We start from the raw sequence: 16,110 nt of genomic DNA, 5'->3' as shown, positions 1-16,110 counted from the left end.
CTGACAGGCAGAGGGGGAGCAGTGGCAAAGAACGCAGGCGTGGGTACTGCTGAGGGCAGCCCACACCGACAGACACCCTGGTCCAGGCCAAAAGGGGGTGCGCCAGGTGACTGGAAAAACCAAGGAACGTGCCTGGCCTCGTGCTGGGTAAGTCAGAGTTTCTCTTTCCCCAAGCTCCCCTCGCTGTCCCACATGATTCTTGTTTTACTAACAGGAAGACCAAAGCTCAGTGAGGACATGTAACTTGTCCATGTCTCCAGTCTACTAAATGGCAGGCAAAGTTGGCCTGTATTGGCTCAGTCGCTCAGTCATGCCCGACTCTTTGTGACCCCATGGACTGGAGCCCGCCAGGCTCCTCTGTCTATGGGATTTCCCAGAGAAGGATACGGGAGCCGGTTGCGATTTCCTACACTAGGAGATCTTCCTGACTCAAGGATTGAACCCATATCTCTTGTGTTTCCTGCGCTGGCAGCTGGATTCTTTATCACTGAGCTATCTGGGAAGCCCTCACTTCAAAGGCTATGTGTACACACACACACACACAGCTGCTCTGGGAAGCCCTCACTTCAAAGGCTATGTGTTCACAAACACACACACGCACACACACACACCCCCCTGCTTCAGGAAGGGTCTGGTGGATCTGGCCAGCAGGTGGTGCTAGAGTCTCCACCACACTTCAAAGGCTGTATGTACACACACACACACACACACACACACACACACACACCCACTTCAGGAAGGGTCTGGTGGGTCTGGCCAGCAGGTGGTGCTAGAGTCTCCATCACATGTACTAAATTTTCCCACGTCTCCCAGGGTTTTCATTCGCCAAATGATTAACACAGCATGTGTGGAAGGCAGGGAACGTGAAGTGTGTGTGCAGTTCTGGTATCGCCCCCACAGACATCACACCAGAGAGCAGAACACTGCTTCCTCCCCGATGGTCTCCACACCCCCAACCCCACAGAGCACCCAAGCCCTTCCTCCCTCTGGGCATTTCTGGGCCCAGCTCCTTCCAGACCATTCCATTCCCATGGCTCTTGGGCTTCATCTCCAGTACCCAGCATCAGCTTGACACTCACTACATGCTTTATATTAATACATGCGCACAAGTAAATTCGGCCCTGATTTTCCTGGTCAGTTGCAACTTCAATGATTCCACTCTGCTCTACCCCATACTTACTACAAACATCCCAGAAAGTGTAACTTACTGCCTCTGGCAAACTGCCTGTCAGACGGCAGGGGGGGGTGGGGGTGGGGGGTGGCACTGAAGTCTTTGTTAGCGGGTGTGTCTGGATGGAGGAGGGGCTGCAGCCACTACATCTATTACAGAGCAGAGGAGGCCCAGAACCTGGGGACCACCCACTTCTGTTTCCATCTCGACCCGTGTGAGAGCACAACATGCCCCAAGTTTTCGGTTCAATGACTTTGCTCAGGACACCCCAAGTTCCACGAAAATGCAATTATTGGAAGTCACCACACGCCAGAGAAGAAAGGTCCTCAAGGCCAGCGCCTTCTCCCGGGAGGTATGGCTGCTGTGGCCGCCTGAAGCTCGCAGCCATCCCCACCGGCAGTTCCTGTCGTTCTGGACACAAGCCCCAGGAACTAGCCAGGGTACGGTTCCACCCACTCTGTCCACCAGGGTTACACCCTGGGGCCAGGAGCTGTGCCAACTAAGGCCGCCAGCCTCCCTCTGGCCCTGGCTTCTGAGAGCCCGGGTCTCCGGGTCTGCCCCACCGAGGGGGTAGAGAGGATGTTTTCGGTCCCACCCCAGGCTCAGGGACACTGAACATCCCTGCTGTGGGGAGGAGGGAACTGCGTGGTCAGGATCTTAACAGCCTGGTCAGTCCTTGGGGCCCAGACCTGTGGTTTGTGGCCCGGCCTGCTGGGTCACGCTCCAGTTACCGCCCTTCGGCCACCAGGGAAACTGGCCAGAAGGAGGCTGTTTGTGGAGAGAGAGAGAGAAGGCTGAGGCCCAGCAACAGAGAGAGAGACTCAAATCTTGCCGGCCAAGGCTCCCTGAATGTTAAACCACGGAAGTGCTGTTTCCCTGGTCCTTTCTAATACAGCACTTTTAACTTGCACAAATCGCTTTCTGAAGCTCAGATAAATTCTTAAAAGAGTTTTTGCAGAAAAGGAAAAGGGCCGTGAAACAGAAAGCTCCAGTCTGAGGAGTCCGCAGGGCTGAGAGGCTCAGCTCCGCCTCACCTGGCGCTCTGGCCTGCGTCCTGCCCACATCTACACAACGTGTCAGTGGCCCTAAGCTATCGGGGCTCCTGTGGTCCCAGAGAAACAGCCCCCCCATACGTGACAAGGCAACCAAAACGAGACCCCCACCCCCCAAGGCCTGTCAACCGAGGATTCCAGGCCCGGCCCCCACTTCCTGCGCCCAGCGCTGGGCTCCTGGCTGGCCCACGATTCCTCAACAGCCCTTCAGGAGCCGAGTTTCGTCTTCCTGTCTGAGGACTGAGCGACCCTAGACCTGGCCGGTCACAGTCAGCCCACAGGCACACAGTCAGCCATGGAGCCACAGCTGCAGTCGCTCTGAGGAACGTCTGGATTCTGAGGAGGAGAACGGGGTGGCTCGTGGCCATCTTCCTTACCACCACTCTGCGCCTAATACAGACAGTGATGGTGCTCCCTCTTTATCATCCCCCTGGGCTGGGCACCCGGAGCGTTACCATTAATCCTCAAGGCGCTGACAAGCAGGTATTGTCAGCACGTGTTACAGGGGAAAATGGGCCCCAGGGTGACCAAGACCCCAGATCACGGGACCAAGGAACAGGAGAGCCAGGCCTGGAAGGCAGGATGGGAGTCCCAAGCCTGGTTCCTTCCTCCTCCAGGCAGCCTCCCAGGCTTTGTCCTCAACCGGACACCAGGGCCACCGTCCGCCTTCCTTCCATCCATAAATACTGGCAGTAAAATGTGCCTGGGGGAACCTTACCCGCAGCCCCCCAGGCTGAACCCAGAGCGAGCCATATGGAAGCAGCTCTGCTCCCATAATCACAGTCACCCAACAGGAACTCAGAGGGTGACACCACTGCTCCCTTTTCAGCAAGAAGTTCACGGGACCTGCTGACTATAAAGGGGACCTGGAATGGACTGAATTTGGGAGGCAAACCTAAGCGAGGCTGACACCAAAGCCAGATAGCTCCAGAATGCCATAGCATCTCCATGAGGCTTGAGAACAGTGAAGGGAGCACAGGCCATCGCACCCTCAGGGCAGGGGACACAACTTTCCCAGCCCCACCCGCCTCCCAGCCTCTGCTCCAGCTGCTTGGTGGCGCTCGCGAGCAGCATGTGCTCAATGGGGCCACAGTCTTCCCTGGAGGGGCTGCTTGGAGCCCCAACCCCTCCCCAACCTTGACCGTGGACGGAGCCTACTTCCTGCGCTTAATACAGACAGACAATGACGGTGCTCCCTCTTTATCATCCCCCAGGAGGCAGGGCGATGAACCCAAAGGATGGGGACAGACCACGCCCTGGAGCATCAATGCCTCAGTCAGCAGGCGTGGTTCCTTGCTGGGCACCCTATTTCCTGGCCGGAACTCCTCTGTTGCCCTTTAATGCAGGTCTACACCCCATGCCCATCCCACCCTCCACTCCCTCCCTCTCTGCCCGACTCCTCCCCGCTTCATTCTGGCATCACCAACTCTAGGTACCCCTGCCTTCTGTGCCCCCCACTCCTGCCGGCGGAGAGCCCTCCTTGATGAGAGCACTCCTGCACTCTGCCCACGGCTGCTTTCGCATGGGCTCCTCCTGGGCTCAGAGCAGGGCCCAGGGGCCTTTGCGGGCCCACTGTCTGCCCAGGTGCCCGCACACAGTAGGCTCACGGTGAACACTCCCCGAACAAGTAAAGGCCCTTCCCCAGCCGCAGCACCCATCAGTGTAAGGACCGGGGAGGGGAGCCAACCGCAGCCAGTCTCGGCACACGATGCCAGCCTGCCCACCCCCTGCGTCGGAGGCGTGAAGACCCCGCGCAGGGCAGCCTCCTCCTCCCCGTTTGCCTTCATGACCGCACCTGAGTCTGAGGTCAACAGCAACCAGCCCATCTTCCAGAATCCTCTAACCGAGACACAGACAAGGGCCTCGGAGGGAGTGAGGGAGCATGGACAGACAGACAGGAGCAGCTCAGCCTCAAATCAAGGACACGATCGTTCTTCCCAGCTCAGGAGCACTCGCACTGCCTGTAAGCTGTTGTATAAGCCCCAGGCTCTCGGAATGCTGAGTGCTGGCAAACCCAGCCCTGGGGTGGCTTTTCCCTACCCACAAGAATGCCTGCCAGGGAAACAGAGAGGGTGGGGGGTGGGCGAGGCCAGAGGATGAACATCCCCGATGCTGCGAAGAACACTGGGGCCATCTGAGCATCTGCTCTAGCTTTTGGCCAGAACAAGTACACGCCGGAGCCTGGGACCTTTGCTCCAGATGGCCCCGACCCCTGGCGGGAGGAGCAGGGTCAAGGTCAAGAGGCCGGGTCTCCCAGGCAGCGAGGTTGGGTGCTGGCACTGCCCAGGGCAGGCAGCGTGGCTGGGTGCTGGCACTGCCCAGGGCAGGAGGGAAGGGATCCCGCGTCCACGCTCCTAAGATGGGCTCCCACTGAGGAGCTTTCCCTTAAACGATCTCTGGGGGCAAGAAAGGAGACCCACCCAACAAAACAAGAGCTGGGATCGTGTATGGCGAGACCAGAGGGTCCTCACTGCTCCCTGAGGAACGGGGTTTCTAGACACCCCAGCAAACATCGGGTAGCCTGAGAGTCAGTGAGCTTACAGTGACACATGGACACACAGCTTCAAGCTGAGAACCCAGAACCTTCTGAGCTGTTCCCACACCATCGCTGGGCGGAACAGAATGTGGTTTTCAGGTGCGGCCCACCCGGAGTCATTGCTATCTCCATCTGAGTCGGCACGCTCTGCCTCCTGTAACCCACAGAGATGGACACTGAGGTCCAAAGAGCTGTCCCTTGACCAAGGCTCCACCCCAGGGAGCAGAGGCCAGGTTTCTGCCTGGCTCCATGTGCAGGCAGGTCAGTGAGGAGGCCCGCCGACCTTCAGCCCGTTTGAGGCCAATTTCCTTCGCTTTCTGCGACCAGTCTCGCTGGCATTTAGGCGCCTGAGAACCGGGGATCCTTGAGTTTCCCAAGACCCACGTTGGAGGACACAGCTCATGAATACCCACTTCCGACTCGTGCAGGCCGGGAGCCCAGCCCCCAGGAAGGCCGACACAGACAGACGACCGCGGGGCCCGAGGGACTTACGCGTCTGTGGAGCGGCGGTAGTTCTCGGGACACTCGAAGGCCAGGCAGCGGAAGCTGCCCTGGATGTTGAAGCAGGTCTCGTTGATGGAGCAGTTGTGGATGCCGGTCACACACTCATCGATGTCTGCAGGAGACCCCAAGGCGGCATGGTGAAGGCTGAGGCCCCCCACACCATCCCCGGCCCAGATGGGGGTGCCCAGAGTCTGGGGGATCGGGCCATCCTTGCCCTCCGTTGGCTGCTCTCCGGAGCATAGCCCTGTGCCAGCTCTTTTGTTTACAGGAGATTTATATCTAATTTACCTACTATTCATGATCCCTGGAGTGAGCATAATAACAACAGCAACCTCTAAATGATGGCCCTTGAAGTGTTTGGCAGGAAACACTTCTCATTATAATTAAATGAGGCATGTACTGGTTATTACCCTCATTTTAGGAGGAGCTCGTGGGCTTAAGTGACTGGTTTAAGGCCACACATGTGGTAAGTGGGGGAGCTGAGCTTTGAACCCAGGCAGCCAGCACCTCTCCAAGGCTCTCGAGGTGCATCAGTCTTACCTCGCGTGCCACTTCTAACGTCTGAGGAGGGAATGGGCAGAAGCCACCAGCCCCACGTTACAGATGAGGAAACTGAGGCAGAAAGGGAGTCTACGCTGTGCCCAGTTTCCAAAGTCAGTGACTGTCTGGGTTGGACCAGAACCAGGCCTGGGGCACATCAGGAGGTCACCTGGACATGGGGAGTCGTCCCCCACCCCACAGCTGTCCGGAGCAGCCAAATGGTGGGTTCAGGGGGCGCCACCATGCCAGAGGTTGCATGGGTGCGTGCTAAGTCGTTTCAGTCGGGTCTGACTCTCTGTGACCCCATGGACTGTAGCCCTCCAAGCTCCTTTGTCCATGGGGATTGTGCAGGCAAGAATACTGGAGTGGGTTGCCATGCCCTCCTCCAGGGGGTCTTCCCACCCCAGGGATCAAACCCACGTCTCTTTTGTCTCTTGCACTGGCAGACAGGTTCTTTACCACTAGCGCCACCTGGGAAGCCCTGAGGCATCTGTGAAGAGGTGCCAAATCCTGACCATTGGTAGCAAAAACAGCGGTCCCCAGTCTCAAAGCCCGAGAGAGGCTCAGGAATGTGTTTTCGCTGTGTCTGGCAGGACCCCAGGCTGCGGTGAGGGCGCCTGGCCAGGTCATCTGCTCCTTCAGAAATGTGAAAACAGAGCGACTTCCATCTGGAGCTCTGGACAGCCGAGCAGTCCCTCCCAGGAAACGCCGCAGCTCCTGCCGCCTTTGATCACAGTGTGCAAACCCCCTTCATGACCAGAAAGGACATCTGCAGAACCCCGGCACCCAGAGCCTCCAGGCCCTGTAGGAGGCTCGCTGCAGGGGCTGGACAGTCCCAGCCTCTGATCCAGCTACTGCAGCCATTGCCGAGGGTAAGGCCAGCACGCCCGTTCCGGGGTTGCTCATTCACAAATATCTCCTCAGCTCCCCTTTCAGTAACCCAAGAGACAGTGACGCAGTGACCCCTGGAGTGTTCTTAGAACTGGGAGCCGAGGATAGGATGCAGGCCACTCACCTTTCATTTAGCTGATCCTGGGCCCCGCAGGAACCCTGGCCATAAAGGCCTTCGATACAGAGAGCTCAGGGTGGGGACACACCCTGACCAGGTCCATCCCCCTGCCAAGTAGAGACCAGCACCCGGGGACAGAGGCCTGCACCACTGGCTCACTGCTTTGCCCTTAACACCTGGCAGGGCCTGGGTATGTTGAGTGACTGAATGAGAGACTAAACAGCAGTGCTAAGCTGTGGGGTCTTCTGGGTACTGAAGGCCTGCTTCCTTGATGCTGGACGTCTTCCTTTTAAAGGCTGTCAGCCCCACTTCTGGCCCCCCGGGGCTGCCCGGGGCAGAACAGGAGGACTCAGAACCCCCGGTGGATAAGCGTGCCCGAGCATGGGAGACCAGGGTGCCCGTGGGGCGAGGACACACCCAGATACAGTCGTCCCCCCCAAACGCACCCCACCTGTGCTGTGGCTGCGGAGCCTCAGTCACCCCCGCCCTGCAGAGCTGCGGGACGGCCTGGGAGACCCCGGGACCCGCCCTGCTCACCTTGGCAGTTGCGACCGTTGGGGGCCAGCCGGTAGCCGGTCGGGGGGCAGCTGCACTGGAAGCTCCCAGGGATGTTGATGCAGCGGTAGGAGCAGATGTGGCCCCCCGTGGGCAGGGCGCACTCGTCGATGTCTGTGACGGCAAAGCCCACCCTTAGCACCGTGCGGACCCCTCCCGGCTGGGCTACAGCCCCCAGTGGGCTGAGCTGTGACCTGGAAGTCAGCCCCGAGGGCGAGCAGGACACAGCGGGGTCTCAAAGTGCCAGGGCCGGGGCGGCCTCCGAGGCCATCCCGCCAGAAGGGCTCGCTGAGTCCCAGAGAGGGAAAAGGCCTAGCCTGGGGCCACAGAGCAAGTTCTTGTGTGAAGTTTGCAGGGTGGGGAGAGGGAGACTGGGGAACAAAGCAGAGCCAAGGGCTTCGTAATGGCACACACAGAGGTACCCTGCCGGCTCCATCCTGATGCCAATGATTATAAACGTGCCAATAACAGACACACTTTATATAATAAAAATAGGTATAACCTTACAAACAGTTGCCTTCTGAGCACCAACATTGTGCCAGGCATGTATGAAGTGCACTTGAATCATCATTTGGTTTCATCCTCTGACCACCGGGTAAGTGCAGGATGAACCTGGATGTTACAGAGGAGGGTGGCCCAGGCCCGGTGAGGGGCTTCTGAAAGGCCAGAGGCAGAGGGTCGAACCAGGGGTGTGACTCCTCGGCCCCGCCTCCCCCACCCCCGCCCTGCTCGAGGTCCGGGCGGCACCCATGGCCATCACCTCTGTTCCATTTTATGTCACTAAAGAAAATCTGGGAGTGGGTTTCCTCCTTTACAAACCTCACTCTCAATAATGGGCAAAGTCCATCCAAACACATCTCAGAGGGAAGAAACCCAGGCCACTCGCCAGCCAGGAGGAGCGGGGAGTGGGGGACAGGAGAGAGGCGGCCTCTCCCCGCTCACCTTCGCAGGTGACCCCGTCCACGTCGCTGAGCTGGTAGCCTCTCCGGCAGTAACACTGGTAGGAGCCGTAGACGTTGGCACACTCCTGGCTGCAGGGGTTGCTGTTACACTCGTTCACGTCTGAAAGAGACAAGGTCCCGAGGCTACCGCTCAGAGCTGAGTCCCTGGTCCCTAGTCGAGTGGGTCATGACCTCTCTCCCACGTCCATGGGCCATAACCTCTCTCCCACGTCCGTGGGCCATGACCTCCCTCGAGTTAACACACACACAGAGGTAGAGGCTACCACATGTAGAGCCAGGGACCTGCTCGAGGTTTCCCTAAGGGACAGAGGCTCCCACTCCAGCCCCTCAAGGCTGGGGGATCTGGCATCTCCCCACTCCTGCCACTGCCTGCTTCAAGCCACACCAACCCTGGGGCTCTTGCTCTTCTGTTCTCTTTGCCTAGAACTGGGATCAGCAAACTTCCAGCCCACCACTTGTGTTTGCAAATAAAGTTTTATTGGCACACAGCCACGCTCATAGTCCACGGCTGCTTGTGCACTATAATGGCAGAGTTAAGGAGGCACAATCAAGACGTGGCTGGCAAAGCCTAAAATATTTACTGTGTGGCTTTTAGGAAAAAAAAAAAAAACTTTGCCAATCTCTGGCCCAGAAGTCCCTTCTCATTTTTGTTTACTGCTAATTCTTAGCAGGGCAGGAGGGGTGAGCAGGGGAGAATGTCCTTTAGTGCCTCAGCCCCTCTCACCCCTGCAGCACCCCCACGCCTGACCTGGCTGTCACTTGACCCCTGTGCGCTTGGTCCCCTCTGCCCAGTGTGGTGTCTCATCACATCCCAGAGACGCTTCCTGAAGGCAGGAACCATGTTCTTGCTGCACGCCTGGAGCAGGGGGTGCTTTATAATTGCTCGGCGGAATGACGCAGCAAAGCTGGCCGGGCCCTGGTTTTGGGCAAAATCGTCCACTAACAGGTATGAGTATCTACTATTCGGTCATTAAGGAGTCACCACGGACAGCACAAGCCACAAATGATAATACCAATGATGCCAGCAGTCTCCATGTCACAAGCGTGGCCTCTCACGCGGGGCACTGTGAAACGCTGGACAGGCTCCATCGTATTTCATCCTCATGACCCCTACTAGTGCTATTAGGTGGGTCTCACTAGCCCTGTTTTGCAGATGAGGACCCTGGGGCCCAGAAATGCTGATGACTCTTAAGACCATAACCGTGACAGAGCTGGGATCTGAACCCAGGCCCGAGGGACCCTCCCCCCCACCCCCACCCCCACCCCCACCCCACGCATGAATCTGGTTCCTTGACATTACATGTGTATGTTGGGTCTGGTTCCTGGGGACGAGTCCCAGAACCTCAGGGGAAGCCTGGGACCCAGGAGCCCCTCACACTGTCCATCCTTCAGGGTGAGAATTACACGCCGGGGTGTGTCCTGGCATATCTGTGATCATCCATCTTAATCCAGAATTATAAGACCTGCCGTGTCTGGAGGCTGGCTCTACAGGTCACCCCTGGGCACTGTACTGCAAGGAAGGGAGCTTGTGAGGGACTGCCGAGAGTGGTCAGAAGCCCTCGATCTCTGCTGACCTGCTCACCTAATTCCCGTAAAGATGTGACACCCGCGGAGCACCTACTACGCGCCAGGCCCTGGGCTCTCACCTCATCTTAGTCCATCCCGTCAGAGGGAGGCAGTGTTATTCTTGGCACCAATTTGACTTGGTCGAATCCTCCCACCAGAGACCTGACCAAATATCAGCATCAGCCCAAGACCATGACCCTTGAAATGCCTGCCTGGGAAATCTCTACGCTGCTAAAGAATTTCCTGTGTGTTCCAGCCAACGCCGGACTGCAGTCCCTGACCTCCCTTTTTCTTAGAAGCCTTTACTTCAGAAAACCTGCAGCTGTTAAATCCTTCCTCTGTCCCTTTGAGATGTGTCTTCTGCAATCCAGGAGTGTCCTTCTAAGGACATGGGAACCAAGCCTTTGAAATGCAGTCAAGAAGAGGGAGCCCCCCCCACCAACTCCCACACTCTGCAGGAGGGTCAGAGCCAGGGAGCAGACACAGCTGGCCTAATTGCGCTGACCACTGACCTCACCATCCTTCAGTGCTACTCCTTAGCAGGCCTCAGCATATAGAAAGCTGCACTTTTTGTCCTGGTGGAGTTGAGACCAGTTTATGCCAAACTCTCTTTCCTCTATTGCAGGTGTGTAAATAAAATCTGTCTTACCACTTTAAACAAGTATCCAGCTTTTGCTTCCCTCTGGCATTGCTGTTGTTTAGCGGCTAAGACAGGCATGACTCTTGTGTCCCCATGGACGGTAGCCCGCCAGGCTCCTCTGTCCATGGGATTCTCCAGGCAAGAATACTGGGGTGGGTAGCCATACCCTTCTCCAGGGGATCTTCCTGACCCAGGAATCGAACCCACATCTCCTGAATTGGCAGGCAGATTCTTTACCGCCAAACCGCCAGGGAAGCCCCCTTCTTTGGCATAAACAACCTCATTTCCCCCGTGAGGACACTGAGGCTGGTGAGGTTCAGCCAGTCCCCAGGGTCATGTGAGGACGGCGGTGGGTCAGAAGCCCTCAGATTCTGCACTCTCAGCCACATCCCACTCATCCAGCCTCACGTGCGCACAGGCGTTATCTGCACCCGCCAGACCCAGGGGAAACCGGGAGGGCCGTCATCTCTGACAAGCACGTTTTTAGAGGCATCGCCCCTGCTGACGCGTCATCTGATACGTGTTGGGGCACGAGTGAGTCGTTCCCAAGCAGACCTGCCGGGGCAGCAGCAGGGAAGCGGGCAGCTCGGGGAAGGGAGTGGATGCAGGCCCAGCGGCCCTGATCCCTGCCCACGGCCGGCCCTCACCTTCACAGGAGCGGCCGTCGGAGGAGAGCCGGAAGCCCAGGGTGCAGCTGCAGTAGTAGGAGCCGGGCGTGTTCTCGCACTTGTGGCCGCACAGGCGCCCCGGGTACCGCCGGCACTCGTTGATGTCTGAAACGGAGCGGGCGGGCAGCTCAGGCAGAGTTCTCCCTGGACGGGGCTGCCTGTCCTCCCTGGCAGCTCACGACCTCTGTCCCCCACCTCCTCCGCCCTCCTCTCCCGGGGAAAGGTACAGTGACCAGTCCCAAATGCACGGCAAGTCAGCAGGGGCGCTGGGAACACCCTGCCTCTCTGCCCACTGGGGAAGCCTCGTGCTCCTTCCAGGACAGTGCCTCTCTGGGAAATCACAAAGACTCTGGGGCATCTGTCCAGGGGGCTGGAGTCTCGGGGCTAGCAGAGCACCTGCTCTACAGGTGGGGAGCACCCCCCAGGAGCTGCATGACTGGACCTAGAATGTGGGTCTCCAGATCCAGGTCCCTTCTCCAGCACTGTCTGAACTCAGGACTGTCAGAGGTCAGGAGCAGACCACACAGTCACTACAGGTGCACCCCAGGCTGGTTCTCCTTCATGTCACCTGGCCAGCCGCCCCCTCAGGGATACACACACATACCCACACATGTCCTGCTGATGCCGTCGAAGTAGTACCCGGCTTTGCACTCACAGCGGAAACTTCCAGGGGAGTTCACACACAGGTGCCCCGGCCCACAGGGCTCAGAGGGGGGAGAGCACTCGTCCACATCTTGCAAAAAAGAAAGACACATTGAAAACCCTTTAGTGGGGGAGGGGGCGTGATCAGAACGGAAGGCAAGGAAGGAGCCCACAAAAACGTGACTGACAACGTGGCACCGTCTAATGCTTCAACGTGATTTCCCGGATTACGTCCTATGCGCTGGAGAGACAGCTGACCCGACGTAGCCTCTACCCTCAGGGGATTCCTGCTACTGCGAGCCAGCAGTGGCCCCAGTTAAGTAAGGCAGTAAGTGCCCAGGGACTGGGGAGACGCTGAGGAAGGAGGAGACTCCTCTGTGTGGCAGGGATCTGGGCAGGATGGGCGCAATATGCCTTTGCCTGAACCCACAGGAAGGTAGGAGCAGGTGGCAAAGGGAGCAGTGTAAGAGCAAAAGTCACACAGACAGAGACGGGCAGGGCTTGTTGGGGAGCAGCAAGACCTGTTCCATCTGGATTATAAAGTTTGTGAGGTTGGGGTCAATTCAGGAGGACCGAATTGTAAGTGGGGCTTCCCTGGTGGCTCAGATGGTAAAGAATCTGCCTGCAAAGCAGGAGATGCAGGTTCGCTCCCTGGGTGCTCTCCCTGGAGGAGAGCATGGCAACCCACTCCAGTATTCTTGCCTGGAGAATCCCATGGACAGAGGAGCCTGGCGGGCTACAGTCCATAGCGTCGCAAAGAGTCAGACATGACTGAAGTGACTGAGTACCCTCGTACACACACAAATTGCAAGCTGGAGCATCAGTCATCTGTCTGCCCCAGTGAGGAACCATCACCAAAGGGAGCTCTGAGCAGGAAAGGGCAAGAGAGCTTTCATCTCAGAATGAATGGGACAGACTTGAAGGGGCAAAGATGAAGGCAGTAGGTGGGCTGGCATTCTACTGCAACGGGCCAGGCAATAGCCAGTAAAGGCCTAGGCTTGGCGATCAGCCATGGGATAGACGGACAGGGTGCACACCCCTTCCTTTGGGGATCTGCTCTCTCCTTCCAGAGAAGGGAGGGTTGTGCTGGAGCAGACAGAAAAGTCCATTTCAAACGAGCTTTCGTTTTTAATACCAACCAACGCAGCGGGTTCCCTCCTCGTTGAGATGGTAGCCACGGCCACAGTTGGGCACGTTCTTCTGGCACGTGTAGGAGCCCTCTGTGTTGATGCACGTCTGCCCAACAGGGCATGGGGCACTGATACTCAAACACTCATTGATATCTACGGGGGGAAAGATAGAGATGGCAGGGTTAATCCTGGAGGGCTTTCCCAAACCCAGCACCCAGATCTCCAAAAAAGTCCCATCTCCCTCCTCTTTATGAAACCACAGACGGAGTTAAGATGATGTGCTCAGCCTGGACCGCACCACAGCCTCCCCACTGGGTCCCAGGTCACAGCAGCACACCCCACCTTAAGCACCCCCTCTCGGGTCCATCTCCCTGCCCCTAAACCCTCAACACCTCCATCTTCCACTGCACCAAAGCCAAGGCCACCTGTCTGCAAGTCCCACACAGTGAACTGGGCTGATTTTGCCATGAGTCAGGGTTTCCAGCCCCAACAGAAGCCCTCCTCCGCGGAGCCCCCTGCAAGCCCCCTGAAAGTCTGGGCAAGCCCCTCCCCATCTTGGCCCAGGGAGAGCGGTTAGCCTCCTGCTCCCCGGCCCCCTTCTTTGAGTGATGACAGCTCCGTGGGCAGGGGGCTAAAGAGGGGCCAGTGCAGCCAAGCTGAGGCCCCCACCACGCAGACGCCTCCCGTGAAAAGGGGGCAAATTTGTTTCGGGAACAAAGACTGGGGTTGGCTGCAGATAAAATCACCCCCATCCTAAGGGGCTGCTGCTGTTTGTCTGTAAACATCCTGGGATAGCAATAAAAGGGGGCAGGGCTTTCAGTCCAAACCACCATGCCAAATCAAAGATCAACGCAGATTTATCTGCGAGGGCGTGAGACAGACACAAGATGGAAAGTCCCGTCCCTTGTCATGGCGCTGCCAGCCTTTCCAGGGGGGTGACAGGGCAGCCCCAGCAGCGTGGGTTCTGGCTGGTGGCACCTGCAGCTCACATCCAGGGAGACGTCTGTCTGACCTCAAGGGAGGACCCAGAATCTTCTGCTGGGGCAGAGGGCAAGGACAGTTGGCAGACCTGGACTCAAATGCCAAGAGCATACAGTGATCCGGCCAGGTGGCGACTGCAGGAGAAAGCAGGCCCACCTCCTGTCTCCTGGGCTGGTCCCAGGGCGGTAGTGTTTAAAACTACTGAGGGCTTCCCTGGGGCTCCCAGGTGGCGCTAGTGGTAAGGAACCCGCCTGCCAATCCAGGACACCTAAGAGACACGGGTTCGATCCTTGCGTTGGGAAGATCTCCTAGAGAAGGAAATGGCAACCCACTCCAGTATTCTGGAGAATTCCATGGACAGAGGAGCCTGACAGGGTCCATGGGGTCACAAAGAGTCAGACACAACAGAAGTGATTTAGGACGCACGCACACACACCTTCCGTTCAACACCAGTGTCTCTGATTTCAAAACTCAAGCTCTTTTGTCTGAATCGGAAATTGCTAAATTAGAGCCCTGGGACCCAACACCACCTGTCGCCTGTGCTTGTAAATAAAGCTTTATTGGGACACAGCCCTGCCCACTTGTTCACATAACCGTGGCTGCTTTCCAGCTGCAACCTGCAGAGCAGAGGCGTTGTGACAGAGACCACACGGCCTGCAACGCACAATTTATTATCCAGCCTTTATAGAAAAAGCTTGCCGACCCGTTTTGTCTACCCTGTGCAGTGCCCCGCCTGCTAGAGACAGGGCCCGTGACCAGACGGTTCCCCTGCCTGGCGGACCCCCTGGGCCCTGGCAGCAGTGTCTTACCAATACAGTTGCCTAGAGCATCTTGTATAAAGCCACTCTTGCACTGTAGCTTGGGTCTGCAGCGGAAGGATCCCAGAGTATTCTGACAGATAAAATCGGGGAGGCAGTTATGAATACCACTCTCACACTCGTCAATATCTGGTACATCATAAAAAAAGGAAATTGTTAGCAAGAGTCCTGCCAGAAGCATCTTACAACACTTTAAAATCACAAGAAAGCTTTTTTTTTTTTTCCTTTAAATGCTCATTACTCAGACTATAACCCAAAACATCCCAATAAAGAGGTCACATACAAGAGCCTTAGCCAAACGGGGCTCGTGTTGCTAAAGACTTAAAACTCTGACTATCCCCCCAAGGCTCTCATGATGCAAATTTTGTTATATAATAAATAACCCAGACATTTTCCTGGCAATAGGTGGTTTGGTTTGGTTTGGTTTTCATTTCAGGCTAAGCACATGTTAAGTTTTAGATTATAAAGCGATGATGATCTTAGTGGCAATAAACACAGTCCTTATAAACTTATTCATTCTTCAGTCCTTGCAACATCCCAAATATTAACAATGGTGATTGTCATGACTGAACGTATTGGCTGCCCTTCCCTTGAAGTTCATGGGCTGTCAGATGTTCAAAAGTGTATACTCAGCTGGCAGGGACCCTGGGTTCTCGTGGTCCAAGCCGCCCAGGGAGTCTGCAGGGGTGGGGAGCACCGAGCTCACCCAAAGGCCCTCGGACGTCAGGAGGGTGTGACTTGCTTTTGAGTTACCCTCATAATTCAACCAACATTTTTACACAAGTGGTTTTGTCGTTCCGAAGGGTTGGAAACCCTCAGCAGAAAAGTATGTTCTAACAGATCCTCATCAAAGGCTTATCTGCCAAATAACATCTATGATTTGGTGGGGAAAAGCCAGCAGCCAAAAATGTCCTGCTTTTTACGCAGCGGAAGGGAATATGCTTTGAACTTCAAGGGAGCCTGGAATCAGATGGACAGCAGCTGTTGTGCACACACACACAAAAAAATTGGGGGGATGGGACTAGAAAGCACATGCGAGCACCTGAAATTCATCTCCAGTCTTGTTGTTATTTTAAAATTGTTTTTCAGTCTTTATTCTTAAATTGTTACAATACTGCTTCCCCTTTATGTGTTCTGGTAGTTTGGCCACAAGGCATGTAAGATATGAGCTCTCCGACCAGGTTCGGAACTCGTACCTTCTTGCACTGGAAGGCAAAGCCCCAACCATTGGAAGGCCAGCGACGGCCCTGGTCTTGTTTTTAAATGATCGTGCTTTGAGCCTTTTCAGAAACCCAAACTCTCCACTGTCATTAACTCAGCATGACGCTCAAGAAGC

General features: G+C 56.5%; 1 protein-coding gene across 2 annotated transcripts in view; it reads right to left on the bottom strand.

Annotated features, from left to right (window-relative positions):
* FBLN1 (fibulin 1) overlaps positions 1-16,110 on the bottom strand; it is an 80,518-nt gene that overhangs the window by 34,341 nt on the left and 30,067 nt on the right. For both annotated transcript variants that reach the window (XM_061418850.1, XM_061418851.1), the window contains exons 8-14: positions 14,766-14,903; positions 12,985-13,128; positions 11,808-11,936; positions 11,183-11,308; positions 8,310-8,429; positions 7,350-7,481; positions 5,252-5,375 (exon numbers count right to left, since the gene is read on the bottom strand). In XM_061418850.1, coding sequence (XP_061274834.1) covers positions 5,252-5,375; positions 7,350-7,481; positions 8,310-8,429; positions 11,183-11,308; positions 11,808-11,936; positions 12,985-13,128; positions 14,766-14,903 — 913 coding nt within the window. The remainder of the gene's footprint in view (positions 1-5,251; positions 5,376-7,349; positions 7,482-8,309; positions 8,430-11,182; positions 11,309-11,807; positions 11,937-12,984; positions 13,129-14,765; positions 14,904-16,110) is intronic.

This window comes from Bos javanicus, chromosome 5 (genome assembly GCF_032452875.1).
Source record: "Bos javanicus breed banteng chromosome 5, ARS-OSU_banteng_1.0, whole genome shotgun sequence".
NCBI classification, from domain to species: Eukaryota; Metazoa; Chordata; class Mammalia; order Artiodactyla; family Bovidae; genus Bos; species Bos javanicus.
The sequence above is the reverse complement of the archived record's forward strand: the minus strand, read 5'-3'. Positions and strand labels throughout refer to the sequence as shown.